General features: G+C 41.7%; 1 protein-coding gene across 2 annotated transcripts in view; it reads left to right on the top strand.

The window, feature by feature from the left end:
- Window positions 1-17,605, top strand: part of KPNB1 (karyopherin subunit beta 1) — a 37,782-nt gene extending 20,177 nt beyond the window's left edge. Inside the window, exons 10-22 of one of the 2 annotated variants that reach the window (XM_077788346.1) lie at window positions 1,202-1,426; window positions 3,509-3,700; window positions 6,253-6,383; window positions 7,575-7,722; window positions 7,978-8,049; window positions 8,772-8,916; window positions 9,559-9,641; window positions 10,612-10,719; window positions 11,487-11,630; window positions 12,947-13,052; window positions 14,294-14,408; window positions 15,370-15,531; window positions 15,977-17,605. In XM_077788346.1, the coding sequence (XP_077644472.1) occupies window positions 1,202-1,426; window positions 3,509-3,700; window positions 6,253-6,383; window positions 7,575-7,722; window positions 7,978-8,049; window positions 8,772-8,916; window positions 9,559-9,641; window positions 10,612-10,719; window positions 11,487-11,630; window positions 12,947-13,052; window positions 14,294-14,408; window positions 15,370-15,531; window position 15,977 (1,632 nt within the window). In that variant the 3' untranslated portion in view covers window positions 15,978-17,605. Of the gene's footprint in view, window positions 1-1,201; window positions 1,427-3,508; window positions 3,701-6,252; window positions 6,384-7,574; window positions 7,723-7,977; window positions 8,050-8,771; window positions 8,917-9,558; window positions 9,642-10,611; window positions 10,720-11,486; window positions 11,631-12,946; window positions 13,053-14,293; window positions 14,409-15,369; window positions 15,536-15,976 lie in introns of those variants that run through there. The other variant, XM_077788345.1, reaches the window with a different exon arrangement.
- Window positions 17,606-19,551: the final 1,946 nt, after the last annotated feature.

Genomic DNA, 19,551 nt, shown 5'->3' with positions numbered 1-19,551 from the left:
AACCTCTGCCTCATGTGGGCTCCAATTCCTGGGATTTGGCTTCAATCCCTGTTAAACACTTCATGGATTTATTTGGGCTGTGCTTCCCAACATTTGTGATTTCTGGGGGGATTTGGTGATTCCCTCTATTCCTGTTTGGAATATTTAAGATTTAAACCAAATATTTCATCATCTGAGCTCCAGTTCCTGGGATTTTTGAGGCCTTAGGCTCTGTTAAACTTCCAGGGATTTATTTGAGCTGAGCTTCCCAGGATTTGTATTTTCCTGAGATATTTGGTGATTCCCTCTATTCATTACAGAATATGCTCTTATAACTCGTCTGATTGCCCTCATTCCCAAGCTTATATAAGGAATAAAAGAAATCATCATAATCTATAAAATAATATAACTTTCATATAATACAAAATGTTATATAATATAAATATAAAAAGATACCATTTTATATAAAACAAAAGGAATTATTTTATCCCCCTACCAACCCTAAACACAAAACCCAATACCCACAAACTAAACCAGCACAAAAAAACTGAAAAATTAAAATTAAAACGGAAACCTCAGCAGTATCACCAGATAAAATTTTTGTTTTGTTTTGTTGGTTTGTTTGTTTGTTTTGTTGTTGTTTTTTTGTTGTTGTTGTTTGGGGTTTTTTGGGGGTATTTTTTGTTTGGGTTTTTTTTTTGTTTGTTTTGTTTGGTTGTTTTTGTTTGTTTGTTTCTTTTTTGGGTGTTTTTTTTGTTTTGTTTTGTTTTGGGGTGTTTTTGGTTTTTTTTTTGTTTTTGGTGGTTTTTTGTGTGTGTGGTTTTCTTTGTGGGTTTTTTTGTATTTTTGTTGGTTTGGGTTTTTTTGTTTTTGTTTTTTTTTTTTTTTTGTTTGTTTGTTTGTTTGTTTTTTTTGGGTTTTTTTGGGTTTTTTTGTGGTTTGGGTTTTTTTTTTTTTTGTTTATTTTTGGGGTTTTTTGGGGGGTTTTTTTGGGGGGTTTTTTTTGTGGTTTTGGGGGGCTTTTTATTATTTTGGGGTTTGTTGTTGGTTTTTTTTGTTTGGTTTTTTTGGGTTATTTTGTTTTGTTGGCTTTTTTGTTTTTGTTTATGTTTTGGTTTTGTTTTGTTGTTTTGTTTGGGGGGTTTTTTTGTGGTTTTTGTTTTTTTTGGGTTTTTTTTTTTTTTTTTTTTTTTTTTTTTGTCTTTGGGGGTTTTTTTGGCAGGACGAGAACGACGACGACGACGACTGGAACCCCTGCAAGGCGGCAGGGGTGTGCCTGATGCTGCTGGCCACGTGCTGCGAGGACGACATCGTCCCCCACGTGCTGCCCTTCATCAAGGAGCACATCAAAAACCCCGACTGGCGCTACCGCGACGCCGCCGTCATGGCCTTCGGCTGCATCCTGGAAGGGCCCGAGCCCAACCAGCTCAAGCCTTTGGTCATACAGGTGAGCATTTCGGGGCGGTTTGCAGCTCCAGATTTTGGGGTTTTTCACTGGAAGGGGTGAGGATTGAGGGAGGTTTCGATTTGGGGGAAAATCGGGAGGTGCGGTCTGGTTTCGGAGGTGAAAATCTCTGTTCCGGGGTTTATAGAGTTAAAAATCTCATGGTATGTCTGCTTTGTAAATCCTTTATTTTGTTTATTTAAAATAAAATCAAAATAATTTCACCTGTTTTGGAAGCTTCTGGAGGCTGGGTTTGGTGGGGTTGTGGAGAGTTTCATTTAAGGAAAATTGGGAGGGTGCGGTCTGGTTTCAGAGGTAAAAATTTCTGTTCCGGGGTTTTTAGAGTTAAAAATCTCATGGTTATTTGGAGCAGGATGTCTGCTTTGTATATGGTCTTATTTCAAAAATATCAGAAGGATTTCACCTGTTTTGGAGGCTTCTGGAGGCTGAGTTTGGTGGGGTTGTGGAGACTTTCATTTAAGGAAAATTGGGAGGGTGCGATCTGGTTTCGGAGGTAAAAATCTCTGGTTTCAGGGTTTATAGAGTTAAAAATCTCATGGTTATTTGGAGCAGAGTGTCTGCTTTGTATATGGTCTTATTTTAAAAATATCAGAAGGATTTCACCTGTTTTGGAAGCTTCTGGAGGCTGAGTTTGGTGGGGTTGTGGAGACTTTCATTTAAGGAAAATTGGGAGGGTGCGGTCTGGTTTCGGAGGTAAAAATCTGTTCCGGGGTTTTTAGAGTTAAAAATCTCATGGTTATTTGGAGCAGGATGTCTGCTTTGTATATGGTCTTATTTCAAAAATATCAGAAGGATTTCACCTGTTTTGGAAGCTTCTGGAGGCTGAGTTTGGTGGGGTTGTGGAGGGTTTCATTTAAGGAAAATTGGGAGGGTGCGGTCTGGTTTCGGAGGTAAAAATCTCTGTTCCGGGGTTTTTAGAGTTAAAAATCTCATGGTTATTTGGAGCAGGATGTCTGCTTTGTATATGGTCTTATTTCAAAAATATCAGAAGGATTTCACCTGTTTTGGAGGCTTCTGGAGGCTGAGTTTGGTGGGGTTGTGGAGTTTCATTTAAGGAAAATTGGGAGGTGCGGTCTGGTTTCGGAGGTAAAAATCTCTGGTTTCAGGGTTTATAGAGTTAAAAATCTCATGGTTATTTGGAGCAGAATGTCTGCTTTGTAAATCCTTTATTTTGTTTATTTAAAATAAAATCAAAATAATTTCACCTGTTTTGGAAACTTCTGGAGCCTGAGTTTTGTAGGGTTTTAGAGCCCAAAATCACTGGGTTAACTGGGGGAGAATGTCTTGATTTCTATGTGCTCTTATTTAAAAAAAAATCAGAATGATTTCACCTGTTTTTGAGGGTTTTGGAGCCCAAGTTTTCTGAATTTTTGGAGGCTTTTAGAGTGCAATATCCCTGGGTTATCTGGGGAAGAATACCTGATTGGCATGTGCTCTTAATTTAAGGACAGTCAAAAAGATATAATCTAGTTTTGGAGATTTTTGGAGCTAAAAATCACCAGGTTAATTGGAGGACAATGTTTGATTTGCATATGCACTTAATTTAAGGAAAATTAGAAGGTTATAACCCCTTTTTGGAGGCTTTTAGAGCCCAAAACCCCTGGTTTAATTGAAGGAGAATGTCTGCTTTGCACGTGCTCTTAATTAAAGGAAAATCAGATGAACATCACTTGTTTTTGAGGCTTTTGGAGCCCAAAGTCCTGGGGTTAATTGGAGGAGAAATCTCAAATCCAAATCCTGCATTTGATCCATAACCTGACACTCACATTAAGTTACCTCAAATCTGCTTTGGGAGTCTGGTAGGAAAGAATATGCGAAGAAATGCATTTGAAGGAGTGAAAATTATAATATTTACTGAATGTAGAAGCTGCCTTCACATTTTGGAATGTAGAAGCTGCCTTCATTTTTGTAGAAGCTGCTCACTCATCTTTGGTGAAGGTGTTCGGAAAAGGGGTCACGTTGGGGAATAGAACCATTAATACGCAATAAAACAAAATACGCCCACAAGACTGGGACAAATGGAGTATTTTTTTACCTCATTTCGTTTCTCCTGGCTCTTTGCAGGCCATGCCGACGTTGATAGAGCTGATGAAGGATCCCAGCGTGGTGGTCAGGGACACGACAGCCTGGACCGTGGGCAGGATCTGCGAGATGCTGCCCGAGGCTGCCATCAACGACATCTACCTGGCCCCGCTGCTTCAGTGCCTGATGGAGGGGCTGAGCGCCGAGCCCAGGGTGGCCACCAACGTCTGCTGGGTGAGGAGCACCCCAAAACCCTTCCAGGAGTTCAGATCCATTGGGAAAAGCAGCTCCTGGTGGGATCCGGAGGGGTTTTGGTGTCACCGAGTCGGAGCGTCCTGCCAGCAGAATTGTGCTAAATTGTGTTGGTTCTTCTGTGCTCATTGTGAATTTGGTGGGCAAGTCCAGGGGTTGGGAGTTCAGCCCTGCTCCAGGTGGCTTGTTCAGATGTCTGGGAGTTTTTTTCCATGAGGGAATTTTCCTTCATATCCAGCCTGGATATCCCTTGAGGTTGTTTGGGCTTGTCCGACCAAATCTCCACCATTTCCCCCTCATGGATCTCCTCCATTTTCCCCTTACAAATATCCCCCATTTCCCCTCACAAATCTCCCCCATTTTCCCCTTGCATTTCCCCCTCATGGATCTCCCCTATTTCCCCCTCACAAATTTCCCCCATTTTCCCATCACGGATTCCCCCCATTTTTCCCTCACAGATTTCCCCCATTTTTCCTCACGGATCTCCCTAATTTTCCCCCTCACAGATCTTCCCCATTTTCCCTCACGGATCCTCCCCCATTTTCCCCTCACAAATGTCCCCCATTTCCCCTCACAAATGTCCCCCATTTCCCCTCACAAATGTCCCCCGTTTTTCCCCTTACAGATGTCCCCTGTATTTCCCCTCACAGATCTCCCCGGTTTCCCCTCACAAATCTCCCACATTTTCCTCACAGATCTCCCCCATTTTCTCTCATGGATCTCTCCCATTTTCCCCTCACATTTCCCGTTTCCCCTCACAAATCTCCCACATTTTGCCTCACAAATCTCCTTCATTTTCCCCTCACATCTCCCCCATTTTCTCCTCACAGATTCCCCCCATTTTTCCCTCACGGATTTACCCCATTTTCCCCTCACATTTCCCGCCTTTTTCCTCATGGATCTCCCCATTTTCCCCTCACAGATCTCTCCAGTTTTCCTCTTACAAATCTCCCCCATTTCCCCTCACAAATTTCCCCTGTTTTCCCTCACAGATCTCCCCCATTTTCTCCTCACGGATTCCCCCCATTTTTCCCTCACAGATTTACACCATTTTCCCCTTATGGATCTCCCCTGTTTTCCCTCACGGATCTCCCCCATTTCCCCTCACATTTCCCGCCTTTTCCCTCATGGATCCTCCCTCGTTTTCCCCTCATGGATTTCCCTCATTTTCCCCTCACAAATCTCTCCCTTTCCCCTCACAAATGTCCCCTGTTTTCTCTCAAAGATCTCCCCCATTTTCCCCTCACGTCTCCCCCATTTTCTCCTCATGGATTCCCCCAATTTTCCCTCACAGATTTACCCCATTTTCCCCTTATGGATCTCCCCCATTTTCCCTCAACCAGAGCCCAGCTCCCACCTAGCTCTACCTTCCTGTCAGGGGCTTTATTGAATATAAATTAAAATATATAAATGCAAATTAATATATAAATACATCACATTTATATATTTATATTTTTCCCATATTTACATAATTTTCTGTATTTATATCCTTTTATATTTTTATAGTGTTATATATGGGTTCATATATTTATATAATTTTATGTATTTATATATTTTAATATGTTTACATAACTTTAATGTGATTTTATGTACTTATCCACACACATTTTAGTGAATTCCACAATTAATCCATGGCTTGCTCCCCTAGCAAATGCTGGTTGACACTTTAATTTTCCCAACTATTTTGTGCCTCTGGCAGGAAAAAAAAACAAAGGGAAAAGGTGGAATTTTAGGAAAAAAATGCTGATATTCACTGACTGTAGAAGTTGCCTCTAGTCTGGGAATGCTGTGGGAGTTGTCCCTGCTGTTGTGGGGTTGAAAAAAAGGAAATTTTGGATTAAGCTTTTTATTGGATTGCCTTGAGGCCCAAACTCAAACCTACTCCTGGAACGATCCCAGAATAATTTGGGAACCAGAATTTTTTTTTTTCCTGATGCTTTGTGTGGTCTCCATGTCCCCACTGCCTTCCAGGAGCTGCTCCTTCAGACTGAGCTGGGGAGGAGGATTTTCCTGTCAAAACAACTTCTAGAAATGGCAGAATCCCTTCTTTTTACAATCCCAAATGTTCCAAGACTCATCAGCACAAAGGGGTTTTCCCTGCTCTGTTATCCTGGCAAAAATCCAGGTGGCTTTTGTCTCCTGATGATGATTCCTGGGTGTTTTTAGAGGAAAATAAAAAATCTGGAAGCTTTTAGCTCCTCTCACCCACCTCTAGCAGAGTTAAACTCTGGAATTGTTCAACCTGCACACTTTTTAGTTTACTATTTTTGTTTGGTGTGGGGTTTTTTAATTTGTTAGGGTTTTTTTTCTGTTCGCTTGCTTGGGTTTTTTGTTGTTTTTGTGGGGGTTTTTGGTATTTTTGTTAGGTTGGTTTTTTGGTTAGTTAGTTTGGGGTTTTTTTGGCTTTGGGTTGTTATGGTTTTGGGGATTTTTTTATTTTTGTTTTTTTTTTTTTAATGAAAACTGACGGAATCTGAATTTATGGAGCTGTAAGGGTGGAAAACCAAGGGAAATTTTGATATTTTGTGTTCCAGGCCTTCTCCAGCCTTGCTGAAGCTGCCTATGAAGCTGCAGATGTGGCTGATGATCAGGAAGAACCAGCAACCTACTGCTTATCCTCCTCCTTTGAACTTATAGTGCAGAAACTGCTGGAGACTGCAGACAGGTAAAAAAACCTCTCCAAAAAGCCTTTTTTCATTTATTTCCCACTCCACGCTCTCGGGCTCTTCTTGGCAGCCGAGATCTGGTGTTGGATTAAAACGTGGCTTTATTGGGTATTAAAAACAAACCCAGAAGAATAGAGGATGCAAATTCCAGGAAAACAGCTCTTCCCACTGAATAATTTCTCATAATTTTGTCCATATCTGGTTTTAGGAAGTCCAGGAGTGTCCCTTCCCCCTTTCCCTTCAAATTTCTCCTATTTTCCTTCAAATTTCTCCCGTTTTCCTTCAAATTTCTCCCATTTTCCCCTCATACCTTTCCCATTTCCCCTCACAATTTTCCTTCACCTTTTCCCCATTTTCCCTCAAATCTCCAGGTTTAACTCCACACTTTTTAAGACTCTGCCCTTTTTGTGCAGTCACAAGACTCAGCCCCGTTGGCTGCAGGGTCTCGGGATAATCAGGAATTGCAGCAGGACATAATCAGAGATCTCTGTTCCTTTCCTGGTTGTTTTTGTGTGGGTTCCATCTCTTTCCATCAGCTCCAGGTGCTCCCAGAAAAGCCAGGGACCAACTAAATCTCCCATTCCCATCCCAACTGAAACAGAAAATAGATTTGGCAAAATATTTTGCTCTCAAATGCAGGAAAAAAAGGCTAAAAACTCAAATTTTATGGTGGTTTGAAGGTCACATAAATATGACAGTTCCAAAAATCCCTGGATCAGCTCCATGGACTGATGAAGCTTTTTTTTTGTTGCTGTTTTTTCTTTAAAACTTCATCCCAGTTCAAAATTTAAACTCTTTTCCCTGTCTTCATTTACATCCAGCCAGGAGTGGAGTGTCTAGCTCAAGGCTCTGGAGCCCATCAATCATCTCAGGTGCCTTAATTCCAAATTTCACACCCTCAGGGGTGTCTGGGGAGGGGCTCTGAGGTGCTGCTCACCTGACACCAACTCTGAGGCTCCTTCTGTCCCTCTCCTTGTTGTGAGAGCTACTGAAAATCGGTTTTAAAACTGAAAATCGTTAAAAAAGAAACGTGCCAGAAGCGGCTTCACAAATTCCCTTTATTTCAAGGCTTTTCAAGTGCCTCCTGCTTGTCACAGAATTCAAATGGAGCAGTTGCTGGTTTGCTAAAATAAAAAAAAAAATCTGTTTCCACACACTCGGAGCTGCAAATCTTCCTCCTTCTGTTGCAGACCTGATGGACACCAGAATAACTTGAGGAGTTCTGCCTATGAATCCCTGATGGAAATAGTGAAAAACAGTGCCAAGGACTGTTATCCTGCTGTCCAAAAAACCACCCTGGTCATCATGGAGAGGCTCCAGCAAGTGCTGCAGATGGAGGTGGGTAAATCCTGATTTTAAATTGTGGCTTGCTCTATCCCTGGGAGTGTCCAAATCCAGGCATGGTGAGAGTTGTCCCTGCCCATTTGGGATTTAAGGTCCCAAACCACTCAGGGATTATATATTCATCTTCTTCACAGCCCCTCTGCTCTGAAATCTGAAAAGAATAAATATTTAAAGTACAACCTGGCTCTCCCTGTAGCTGCCAGGATCCCAGGCAGCCTCTTCACACGTGGGATTTTGTTCTTGTTTCAGTCTCACATCCAGAGCACCTCTGACAGAATCCAGTTCAACGACCTCCAGTCCCTTCTCTGTGCTACTCTCCAGGTAAATTCCTCTCTCCTGGGTTTGCTGGGGGAATAAAATGATTTTTGAGGTGTTTCCGTGCCCATTTTCCATGATATTTCCCTCAGAAAGAGCAGACCCAGGGCTGTGGGAGTGCTTTGCCTGTAGGATATGTGGTGATTTTTGCCTCTTTTCCAAGATTTTTTCCTCAGAATTTGCTGCAGAAGGTGCAGCTCCCAGGGCTGTGGGAATGCTGGGATAAGCAGAGATTTTTTTCCCATTTTCCATTATTTTTCCCTTAGAACTTTTTGTGGAAGGTACAGCACCCATTGGTGTGGGAGTGCTTTACCTGTAGAATGAATGATGATTTTTTCCCATTTTCCACGATTTTTCCCTCAGAACGTGCTGAGGAAGGAGCAGCACCAAGGGCTGTGGGAATGCTTTACCTGTAGGAAAAATGATGATTTTTGCCCATTTTCCACGATTTTTCCCTCAGAACGTGCTGTGGAAGGAGCAGCACCAACTGTGGGAATGCTTTACCTGTAGGATAAATGATGATTTTTGCCCATTTTCCACGATTTTTCCCTCAGAACGTGCTGAGGAAAGTGCAGCTTCCAGGGCTGTGGGAATGCTGGGATGAGTGGTGATTTTTCCCTATTTTCCATGATTTTTCCCTCAGAAGGAGCAGCACCCAAGGGCATGGAGATGTTTCACTTGTAGGATGAATGATGATTTTTTCCCGTTTTCCACGATTTTTCCCTCAGAACGTGCTGCGCAAGGTGCAGCACCAGGACGCGCTGCAGATCTCAGACGTGGTGATGGCCTCGCTGCTCAGAATGTTCCAGAGCACGGCCGGCTCCGGGGGTGTGCAGGAGGACGCCCTGATGGCCGTCAGCACCCTTGTGGAAGGTCAGCAATGGGGTTGGATACGGCAATTTTGGGCAAAGTGGTGAAAAATGTAATTTTTGTAATGGTGGGAGTGCTCCATCCATAGAAGTGTCCAAGGCTGGAGCAACCTGGGATAGTGGAAGGAGTCACTTTAACGTCCCTTCAACCCAAGAAATGCTGAAATTCTGAAATCCAAACCACCTTAAAGCATGGAATTTTGGTTTCTTATTATTTTATTACTATTTCCCTCAACCCAAGAAATGCTGGAATTCTGAAATCCAAACCACCTTGAAATACTGAATTTTGGCTTCTTATTAATTCTCTCAACCCAAGAAATGCTGGAATTCTGAAATCCAAACCACCGTAAAGCATGGAATTTTGGTTTCTTATTTCCCTCAACCCAAGAAATGCTGGAATTCTAAAATCTAAACCACCTTGGAGCATGGAATTGTGATCTGGTGTATTTTTTTATTAATTCCAATAAGAATTTGGGAATTTGTCCAGTCCTAGAGGACCTGGATAATTTCACTGTTCAGTTGTTGAGTGGAGAGTTGGTTTTTACTGGATTTGGGTGGAATTTGAGGGATATCTGATTTGGTTCTTTTATGGCAAATGCCATAAATTAGGATTTTCCTTCTCACTGGAATGTTTTCCCTTGCACAGTCCTGGGTGGAGAATTCCTGAAGTACATGGATGCCTTCAAACCTTTCCTTGGGATTGGGCTGAAAAACTATGCTGAGTACCAGGTGTGGATCTGATTTCTCCCTTTATCCAGGGAAATTGCCCCATCCCTGGAATTTTGGATGAGTTTTGGGGTAGCGAAAGGTGTCCCTGCCCATCCAGTGGGGGTGACTTCCAACCCAAATAATCCCAGGATTCTCAAATCCAGACCACCTTGGAGCGTGGAATTTTAGTTTCTTATGTTTTTCTTAATTACTTCCAAGGAAAAGTGTGGATAAAGCAGCAAATTCCCCTTGGAATATCAAATCCTGATGCCCTCCAGGGGAATTTGAAGGGTGTTTTTCCAGCCCAAACCCTGGTTGGGATTTCCCCTTGGAATATCAAATCCTCCATAGGATGGAACTGTGGAATTTGGAGGTGTTTTTCCCAGAATCCTGGCTAGGATTTGCTCCTCGAAACTGGGATTTGGAAATGTTTCTCCAGCCCAAATCCTACCTGGGGACGACCCCAAATCCCCAGGAGATGACCCCAAATCCTAGGATGACTCCAAATCCCCAGGATTGATCCCAGATCCTTGGGGAATGACCCCAAATCCCCAGGGAACAACCCCAGATCCTTGGGAGATGACCCCAGATCCTCGGGAGACAACCCCAAATCCCCGGGATTGATCCCAAATCCCTGGGCGATCACCCCCAATCCTCAGGGGATGACCCCAAATCCCCGGGATTGACCCCAAATCCCCGGGATTGATCCCAAATCCTTGGGAAATAACCCCAAATCCCCAGGGAACAACCCCAAATCCTTGGGAGATGACCCCAAATCCCCAGTATTGATCCCAAATCATCAGGAGATAACCCCAAATCCCCAGGGGATGACCCCAAATCTTCAGGGAACAACCCCAAATCCTCGGGAGACGACCCCAAATCCTCGGGAGACGACCTCAGATCCCCAGGATTGATCCCAAATCATTGGGGGATAACCCCAAATCCCCGGGATTGATCCCAAATCCCGGAGCTGATCCCTGCCCCGTTGCAGGTCTGCCTGTCAGCAGTGGGGCTGGTGGGGGACCTGTGCCGAGCCCTGCAGTCCAACATCCTCCCCTTCTGCGACGAGGTGATGCAGCTGCTCCTGGAGAACCTGGGGGTGAGTGGGAGATTCCCGAGTTTCCCAGGGAGGTGGGAGAATCCTGGGAAAAGTGGGAGGAATTCAGGAATTCACCGGGATTGTCTTGAACCGTGGCCAGGAGGTGATGGGGACAAGGGGTTTGGGTTCAGGGGGGAATGTCTCGTTTATCAACTTGCTGAATTCCTAAATGAATTCCTTAGATTCCTAAATTCCTCCCAGATTCCTTCCTCTCTCTCTCCCTGAATTCCTGAATTCCTTCCACATCCCTCCCTCCCTCCCTTCCTCTTGAATTCCTTCCAAATTCTGAATTCCCTTCTTCCTTCTGAATTCCTTCCTTCCCGTTTCCCCTGCTTTTCCCTCCCTTTTCCCCCCCTTTTCCTCCCTTTTTCCCCCTTTTTCCCCCCCTTTCTCCCCCCATTTTTCCCCCCTTTTCCCCTCTTTCCCCCTCTTCCCCCCTTTTCCTCCTCTTTTCCTCTCCTTTTCCTCCCCTTTTCTTCCCTTTTTTCCTCCCTTTCTTCCTCCCTTTCTTCCTCCCTTTCTTCCTCCCCTTTCCCTCCCCTTTCCCTCCCCTTTCCCCCCACATTCCTGGGACATTCCCAGCCATTTATCCAACCCCTGCCTGTACTTCCTCCAACATTTCACAACCCTTCCACTGGAGAAACACCTCAAAACACCCCACACAAACCCCCTGCTGCAGCTTGAGGCCATTCCCTCTTTTCCTTTCCCCCTTCCCACACTGATCCAAGACCTTTTTGGGATTTTTTTGGTTGGTTTTTTTTTCCCAGAACGAGAACGTGCACAGGTCGGTGAAGCCGCAGATCCTCTCGGTGTTCGGGGACATCGCCCTGGCCATCGGGGGCGAGTTCAAGAAGTACCTGGACGTGGTGCTCAACACCCTCCAGCAGGCATCCCAAGCCCAGGTGGACAAGGTGAGCTTGTCCCCAACCCCTGGGGACATTCCTGGCCTCTCACCTGGATGCCTAAAGAGCCAGGACAGAATTCAAGGAATAAAGTAAGGATTTATTCAAAAGCCTTGCAAGGATACAGTGAAAAAAACTGGCCATGGCTACACCCAAGGTGGACTCAGAGAAATTAGTTTTCACATTTTATATATATATATTTTAATATATATATATATATATATATTTATATTTATATTTATATATTTTTTTATAAGTTTTGGTCCATTTCCATATTGGGGGTTAACTGTCCAATTCCAGCTCCAGGTTATCCCATCTTCCAGATTGCTCCCCTCAATTTGCTTTTCTTTGCACTTTTTGGGCTTTTTTTTATTTACATTTTTGGTTAACTGTCCAATTCCAGCTCCAGGTTATCCCATCCTCCCAGATTGCTTTCCTCAATTTGCTTTTCTTTGCACTTTTTGGGCCTTTTTTTATTTACTTTTTTTTTTAATTTACTTTTTTATTTATTTATTTACTTTTGGTTAACTATCCAATTCCACCTCCAGGTTATCCCATCCTCCTAGATTGCTCTCCTCAATTTGCTTTTCTTTGCACTTTTTGGGCTTTTTTTAATTTACTTTTTTTTTAATTACTTTTTTTTTTATTTATTTACTTTTGGTTGACTGTCCAATTCCACCTCCATGTTATCCCATCCTCCCAGATTGCTCCCCTCAATTTGCTGTTTAAATTTTTGGACCTTTTTTTCTTTATACTTTTTGGGCTTTTTTTTTTTTTTTGTTTACACTTTTTGGACTTGAATCTGCAATGGTGCCATTGGTTCTGGGGCTGGAATTGTGCAATATTTCTAATAATGTGTTAATATTTATTATTTACCTTGAATAGCGTGTTTTCAACTTAAACTAATAGAAAAATGCTAATACTACAGTGAAACATGGAGGGCATGAAGAAGCATAAGACACACCCAATTTCTTCCATCTTGTTCTCTATGAACTTTTAATCTAGAATCTTAAAATTTTATTTTTGCACCCGTTCCACACTTAATTATTACTTACATCAAGCACTCAGAGCTGGTAATTCATCCTGTAAGATTGAAATCTTATTTTTCATGGACAGAGATCACAGACAGTGTCTCTGGGGGCTCTGAGAGCCCCCAGAGACACTGTCTGTGATCTCTGTCCATGGATTCCTGACTCCCTGCCAGTGTCCCAGGGCAGCCAGAGGGAAATCCTGAATTCCCAAACACACTAATACAGCTCAGGATTTGGGAAATGTGAGAACCAAAACTCAAAGTGTTGTCTCTCTGTCCGTGTGTCTGTCCCCAGTCCGACTACGACATGGTGGATTACCTGAACGAGCTGAGGGAGGGCTGCTTGGAAGCTTACACTGGCATCATCCAGGGCCTCAAAGGAGACCAGGAGAACGTGCACCGTGAGTGGGATCCTTGTGGGATCCATCCTGGAACCAGCCCCACCTCCAGCTGCAATCCTGGAGATTCCCAAATATCCCATACGGGCATCCCCGAGCCTCCTTTTGGGGTTGTCACATCCCTGTTCCTTCCCTTCCTTTAAAATCATCCAGTGTCACCTTCAAGCCACATCCCCCACTAGCATATCCACCTGTTTTTGGGCATTTATAATCCTTCCAGTGGGGAAATATTCCCAAATATTCCATACAAATCTCCCTAAACCTCCTTTTGGGGTTGTCACATCCTTGTCTCAGCCCTGCTCCTTCCTTTAAAATCATCCATTGTCACCTCCAAACCACATCCCCCAGTGTCACATCCACACATTTCCAAGCATGGGGACTGCTCTGGGAAGTTGTTCCAATATTTTATAACCCTTCCTGTGGGGAAATATTCCCAAATATCCCATACGGGCATCCCCGAGCCTCCTTTGGGGTTGTCACATCCCTGTTCCTTCCCTTCCTTTAAAATCATCCAGTGTCACCTCCAAACCGCATCCCCCACTGGCATATCCACCTGTTTTTGGGCATTTATAATCCTTCCAGTGGGGAAATATTCCCAAATATTCCATACAGACATTCCTAAGACTCCTTTTGGGATTGTCACATCCTTGTCACATCCCTACTCCTTCCTATAAAATCATCCAGTGTCACCTCCAAGCCACATCTCCTTTTTTGCCTTTATTCCCCTGAATCCCTTTCCCCTCATGAATTCCCTTTTTTTTCCTGAATTCCCTTTTTTCCTGTTAATTCCCTCAATTCCCTTTTCTCCTGTTAATTCCCTCAGTTCCCTTTTTTCCTGATAATTCCCTCAATTCCCTTTTCTCCTGTTAACTCCCTCAAGTCCCTTTTCTCCTGTTCATTCCATTAATTCCCTTTTCTCCTGTTAATTCCCTCAGTTCCCTTTTCTCCTGTTCATTCCTTCAATTCCCTTTTTTCCCCTGAATCCCTTTCCCCCCCTTTAACTCCTACTACCACATCCCCACATTCCAGGGACATTCCCAGGGATCCTTTTGGGGTTGTCACATCCCTCCCCTACAACAACAAACCCTCAGAGCAGAAAACAGCAAAAAATCCTAAATAATCCGGGATAATTTCCACTTCCCTCCCAGAGAGAGGATCCAAATGGGATCCAGAATTTTTTTTTTTTTTTTTTGGGGGATCATCCCAACCATTCCCAAAGTTCTGAGCAAGCTTTTCTCCTGCAGCTGACGTGATGCTGGTGCAGCCCAGGGTGGAATTTATCCTGTCCTACATCGACCACATCGCGGGGGACGAGGATCACACGGACGGGGTGGTGGCCTGCGCCGCCGGGCTCATCGGGTGAGGCTTCCCCATCCCGCTTTTCCCAGGAAAAATCCTGGAATCTGCCCCTTTTTCCTGCCTGCCCGAGGTTTTTAGGGTCAGTTTTGGGGTTGGAGTTGGGGGTTTGGCTCCAGGTGTGGAGCGATTCCACAGGAAAGGAGCCAGGTGAGAAAGTAGTCACAAAAATTCCATATTTTTCCAGGATTTAGGAACAAAAAGCCCCTCATCCTTAGGGAACGAGGTTCAAATCCTGGAATTTGCCCCTTTTTTTCTGCCTGCTGAGGTTTTTAGGGTCAGTTTTGGGGTTGGAGTTTGGGGTTTGGCTCCAGGTGTGAAGTGATTCCACAGGTGAGAAAGTCGTCACAAAAATTCCAGATTTAGGATTTTTCCAGGAGTTCAGAACCAAAAATCCTTAGGGAACAGAGGGAGCCAGGTTAAAATCCTGGAATTTGCCCCTTTTTCCTGCCAGCCTGAGGTTTTTAGGGTCAGTTTTGGGGTTGGAATTTGGTGTTTGTCTCCAAGTATGAAAGGATTTCACAGGTGAGAGAATCATCACAAAAATCCCAAATTTAGGATTTTTCCAGGAGATTGGGAATAAAAAAAAACCCCTCATCCTTAGGGAACAAAGGGACACAGTTAAAATCCTGGAATCTGCCCCTTTTTTCCTGCCTGTTTGAGGTTTTTAGGGTCACTTTTGGGGTTGGAGTTTGGTGTTTGGCTCCAAGCATGAAAAGATTTCACAGATGAGAGAACCTAAAATTCAGAATTTAGGATCTTTACAGGAATTCAGAACCAAAAAACCCTCATTTTTAGTTAACAGAGAAAGCCAAGTTGAGATATTTCCATTCCTCCAGCTGAATTTAAGGAGAATTATGAAGAACCCAACCTTTTAATCCAAATTTTCCCAAAACCTGCGTCCCTGCCCAACTTTTTCTCCCACTCACGTGGGTTTTTTTTCCCAATTTTTTTCTGCTTCCAGGGATTTGTGTACAGCTTTTGGGAAGGATGTCCTGAAATTAGTAGAAGCCAGACCCATGATCCACGAGCTGCTAACGGAAGGGAGGAGATCCAAGACGAACAAAACGAAAACCCTCGCCACCTGGGCCACGAAAGAGCTGAGAAAACTCAAAAACCAAGCTTGGTGAGGGCTCATCCTGATTTTTTTTCCCACTAAAAAAGTCATGGAATTACCTCCGTTTATCCTGGGGAAAATCACAATCCCAAAAGTCTGTTGGTTTCCTGCTTTTTGGTGGGGAAAAAATCCCATTTTTGATGGTTTTTATTTCTATTTCAATCCTACAAATTTGATTTTTCTCATTTTTTTTTCTTCAGGGATTTGGGGTGTCAAGTGGTTTGTTGGGGTTTTTTTCCCTTTTTTTTCCCCTTTTCCCCCTTTTTTTCCCTTTTTTCCCCCTTTTTTCCCCTTTCCCTCCCTTTTTTCCCCCCTTTTTCCCCTTTTCCCCCCTTTTTCCCCCCTTTTTCCCCTTTCCCCCTTTTTTCCTCCCTTTTTTCCCTTTCCCCCCCCTTTTTTCCCCCCAAATCCCATTTCCCCCACTAAATATTTTTATTTTTTCCCTTTTTTCCAGATCTGTCACCAATGGGACGACACCTGAGGATTAAAACAAAAACCAACAACAACACCAAGAGAAGAAAAACAAAAAAAGGAAAAATCTCCAATCTCCTACAAAACCCCCCAAAAAAACCCCGGGAGTGAGGACGTGTGAGGAATGTTTGGGAATGAGAGGATGCTGAGTGAGTGAGGCTCGGAACAAAAATCCCAACTTTTGGTGACCCCCAGGCATCCAGGAGAGGGAATTTTGTGCCCTAAAAAATTCCAAAAATATTCAAAAAAAAGGGCAAAAAAAAAGCAAAATTCCCCAGGCCAAGAACGGCTGAGAAAGGAGGAGAAAATGATGGAAAAACGGGGAAAATTGGGATTTAAGTGGTGCTCTGTGAGGTTTTGGCTGCTGGAGAGAGAGGGAAAAAAAAAGGTGGAAAAATGGGATTTTCCCACAGATTTGGGATTTTCTCGTGGATTTGGGATTTTCCCATGGATTTGGGATTTTTCCCGTGGATTTGGGAATCTCCGGGATGAGGCAAATCCCAAAAGGAGAGAGAAGGAATTTCAAGAGGAGTGAGTGTGTGTGAGTGAGGTCATATCCACATTCTCAACTTCCCAAAAAAAAAAAAAAAAGGAAAAAAAATTAATAATTCATTGCAGTTTCTCTTTTTTTTTTTTTTTCCCAAAAGAAAAGAAAATCTAAAAAATTAAATTCCGGGAAAAAAAAAAAAAAAAAACAAAAAGACAAAAAAAAAATCAAAATATACAAAATTTAAGGGTTCAGCTGTTGCATTTCATAACTGAGGTTCAGGCAGTAAAGAGCAGAAAAGAGGGAAAAAAAAAAGACAAAAAAAAAAAAATAAATGAAATTTAAGGAAAGTCGCTTTTTTTAGGGATTTTATTTTTAGGGAATGCTGAATGTTTGGAGCTCTTGGCTTGTCCTGCTCAGCAACAAAAGCGCCTTTCCTTCCTTAAATATTCAACTGTGAATGTAAAAAAATGGGGGAAAAAAACACAAAAACCACAATTTTTGGGTTGCAGGGAATAGAAAAAAATCCATTTGTCCAGCGAGTTTCAGTCTTGTAAAATTAAAAAAAAAAAAAAATTTTAAAAAAAGTCAGGAAAACAAAAAAAAAAAAGAAAAATCAGATTTTTTTTTTTCTTTTCTTTTTAAAAAAAGTGCTGCAAATTGGGAAAAGAGATCTCCTGACTCGGATTGTAGCAGAATCAAAATTGTGCCAAAGAGGTGAAAAAAAAAAAAAAATATGCACAAAAAGAAGGAAAAATTTTAAAAATCCAGGTGATGTTCGGAGAGAAAATTGGATGTGAAGAAAAACACGAAAAAATGGGATTAAAACACATTTCTTTAGAATTATTTGGGATTTTTTTTTTTTTTGCTTTTTGGGGTTCCGATCAGGCTCGATGTGGTTTTTTTTTTTTTGGTCTCTTGCTGCACTTGGAAAAAAAAAAAACACGAGGAAAAAAAGAAAAAACAGGAAAAAAAAACCACAAAAAAAAGGAAAAAAAAAAAGAAATTTATAGCAAATATATAAATATATAACTTGAGTTGAGCTGACAACGCCGGCGCTTGTAAAAGGTTTCTATTTTTCCACTGCAGTTGAAGATGAATAAAATGGTGTCAAACATTCCCCAATATTTTCCTTTTTTTTCTTTTTTTTTTTTTTTTCTCTTTTTTTTTTTTTTGGGATACTCTTGGCTCTTTTCCAGAGGGAAAACCAGAAAAAAAAAAAAAAATTTAAGATTTTTAAAGAAATTCGGGATTTTTTTTGCCCCGTTAATCCCCGAGGAATTTTTCCTTCGCCGCTTCCCGAATTTCTCGCCGCCTTGGGAGCGGAATTTTTCCTCTGGAAAAAGGAAAAAAAAAAGGGGGGGGAAATTAAAAATTAATTTTTTTGTGTGTGTTTTTAGGAGCTTCAGGGTTTGGAGATTTTTGGAATTTTCACTTTGGAATTTGCAGCTCTGTGGAGGTGCTGGGAAAGCTCCAGGGAGGGGAGCAGGAAAACTGGGCAGGATTTGTTCCTTAATTCCAAAAATTTGATTTATTTTTCTTTTTTTCCCTTTATTTTTGCCTCTTTTCTTAAATTTTTCTCAGTTTTACTTTCATTTTTCCTTTCATTTTTATCTTTTATTTTGCCATTTTTCTTTGATTTTCTCCACTTACATTTTTTCTTTTAACTTTTTTCTTATTTTTTCCTCTGAATTTTAATCTGTTTTTCTCTTTATTCTTTTTTCCTTAATTTTTTTTTCTCAGAAGTTTTCCTTTTTCTTCATTTTTTTCCTTTTCCTATTTTTCTGTTTTCCTTTATTTTTCTTTTTTTGCTTTTCCTTTTTTCTTTATTTTTCCTTTCCTATCCATTTTTATTTTCAATTCTGCTTTTTTTGACTTTTCTCCATTTTACTTCCATTTTAATTTTTTAAATTTTTCTTTTATTTATTTTAACCTTCCCCACTTTATTCCTTTTATTCTAAATTTTTCCATTTTTCTTCCTCTTTTATCTCCATTTTTCTTTTTATCCCTATTTTAGTTCTTTTTTTTCCCTTTTTTCTTTTTTCAATTTTTCTTCAGTTTTTTTTAATTTTTTCCCCTTTTTCTTCATTTTAAATTTTTTCTTCATTTTTTTCCCTTTTTTTTTTTCGTTTGTTTTAATTTTTCTTCAGTTTTTCCATTTTCCATCATTTTTTCCCCATTTTTCTCCATTTATTTTAATTTTTCTTCATTTTTTCCATTTTCCATCATTTTTTCCCATTTTTCCTCATTTATTTTAATTTTTCTTCATTCTTTTCCATTTTCCATCTTTCCCCCATTTTTCTTCATTTATTTTAATTTTTCTTCATTTTTTCCCCACTCCCTCTTCATTTTCCCCTTTCCCCTCCACCATTCCCCATCCCCCCAACCCTTTCACTTCATTTTCTTTTTTCTTCTCAACTTTTCATTTCTATTTTAATTTTTTTTCCCCATTTTTCCTCCTCCTTTTCCCTTTTAATTCCCTTTTCTGTCCCTCCCGCCGCTCGTACAGGGTATCAGACATGAATGTGCCTTCAGCGCTCTGCCCGACGCGCAGAACCGACAAAAATCAACCCAAAACACCCCAAAAAAAATCCAAATTTCCAAAGGGGTGGAAAAAACCCTTGGAAAATCCAAAATCCGAGGGAAAAATCCCAGCCTGGGATCCCTTCCCAGCGAGGCCTTTTTGCTTTTTTCCCTTCGGGGCGGGGGCGGCGCTTCCCTGAGGTGGAAATGAGAGAAAAATTCAAGAAAAAAAAAAATTGAAAAAGAAGTTTAAAAAAAAATGGAATTAAAAAAAATAAAAATAAAAATAAAAACGTTCCCGGGCGGGAGGAGCCGGGGCCGGATCCGCTTCCGGGGCGGGGCCGCTCCCGCCTGAGGCAGCGCAGAATAAAAACAGAGTAGTGCAAAAAAACCGGCTCCGGACTCGTCTTTTGTGGTATTTTTGGGCTTTTTAAGGGTTTTTTAATTATTGTTATTTTTAAAGGGTTTTTGGGGATTTTTAAACGGTTTTTTTGGGATTTTAAAAGGGATTTTTTCCGGATTTTTAGGGGGGTTTTGAGGGCTTTTTC

This window comes from Lonchura striata, chromosome 25 (genome assembly GCF_046129695.1).
Source record: "Lonchura striata isolate bLonStr1 chromosome 25, bLonStr1.mat, whole genome shotgun sequence".
Taxonomy (NCBI): Eukaryota; Metazoa; Chordata; class Aves; order Passeriformes; family Estrildidae; genus Lonchura; species Lonchura striata.
The sequence above is the reverse complement of the archived record's forward strand: the minus strand, read 5'-3'. Positions and strand labels throughout refer to the sequence as shown.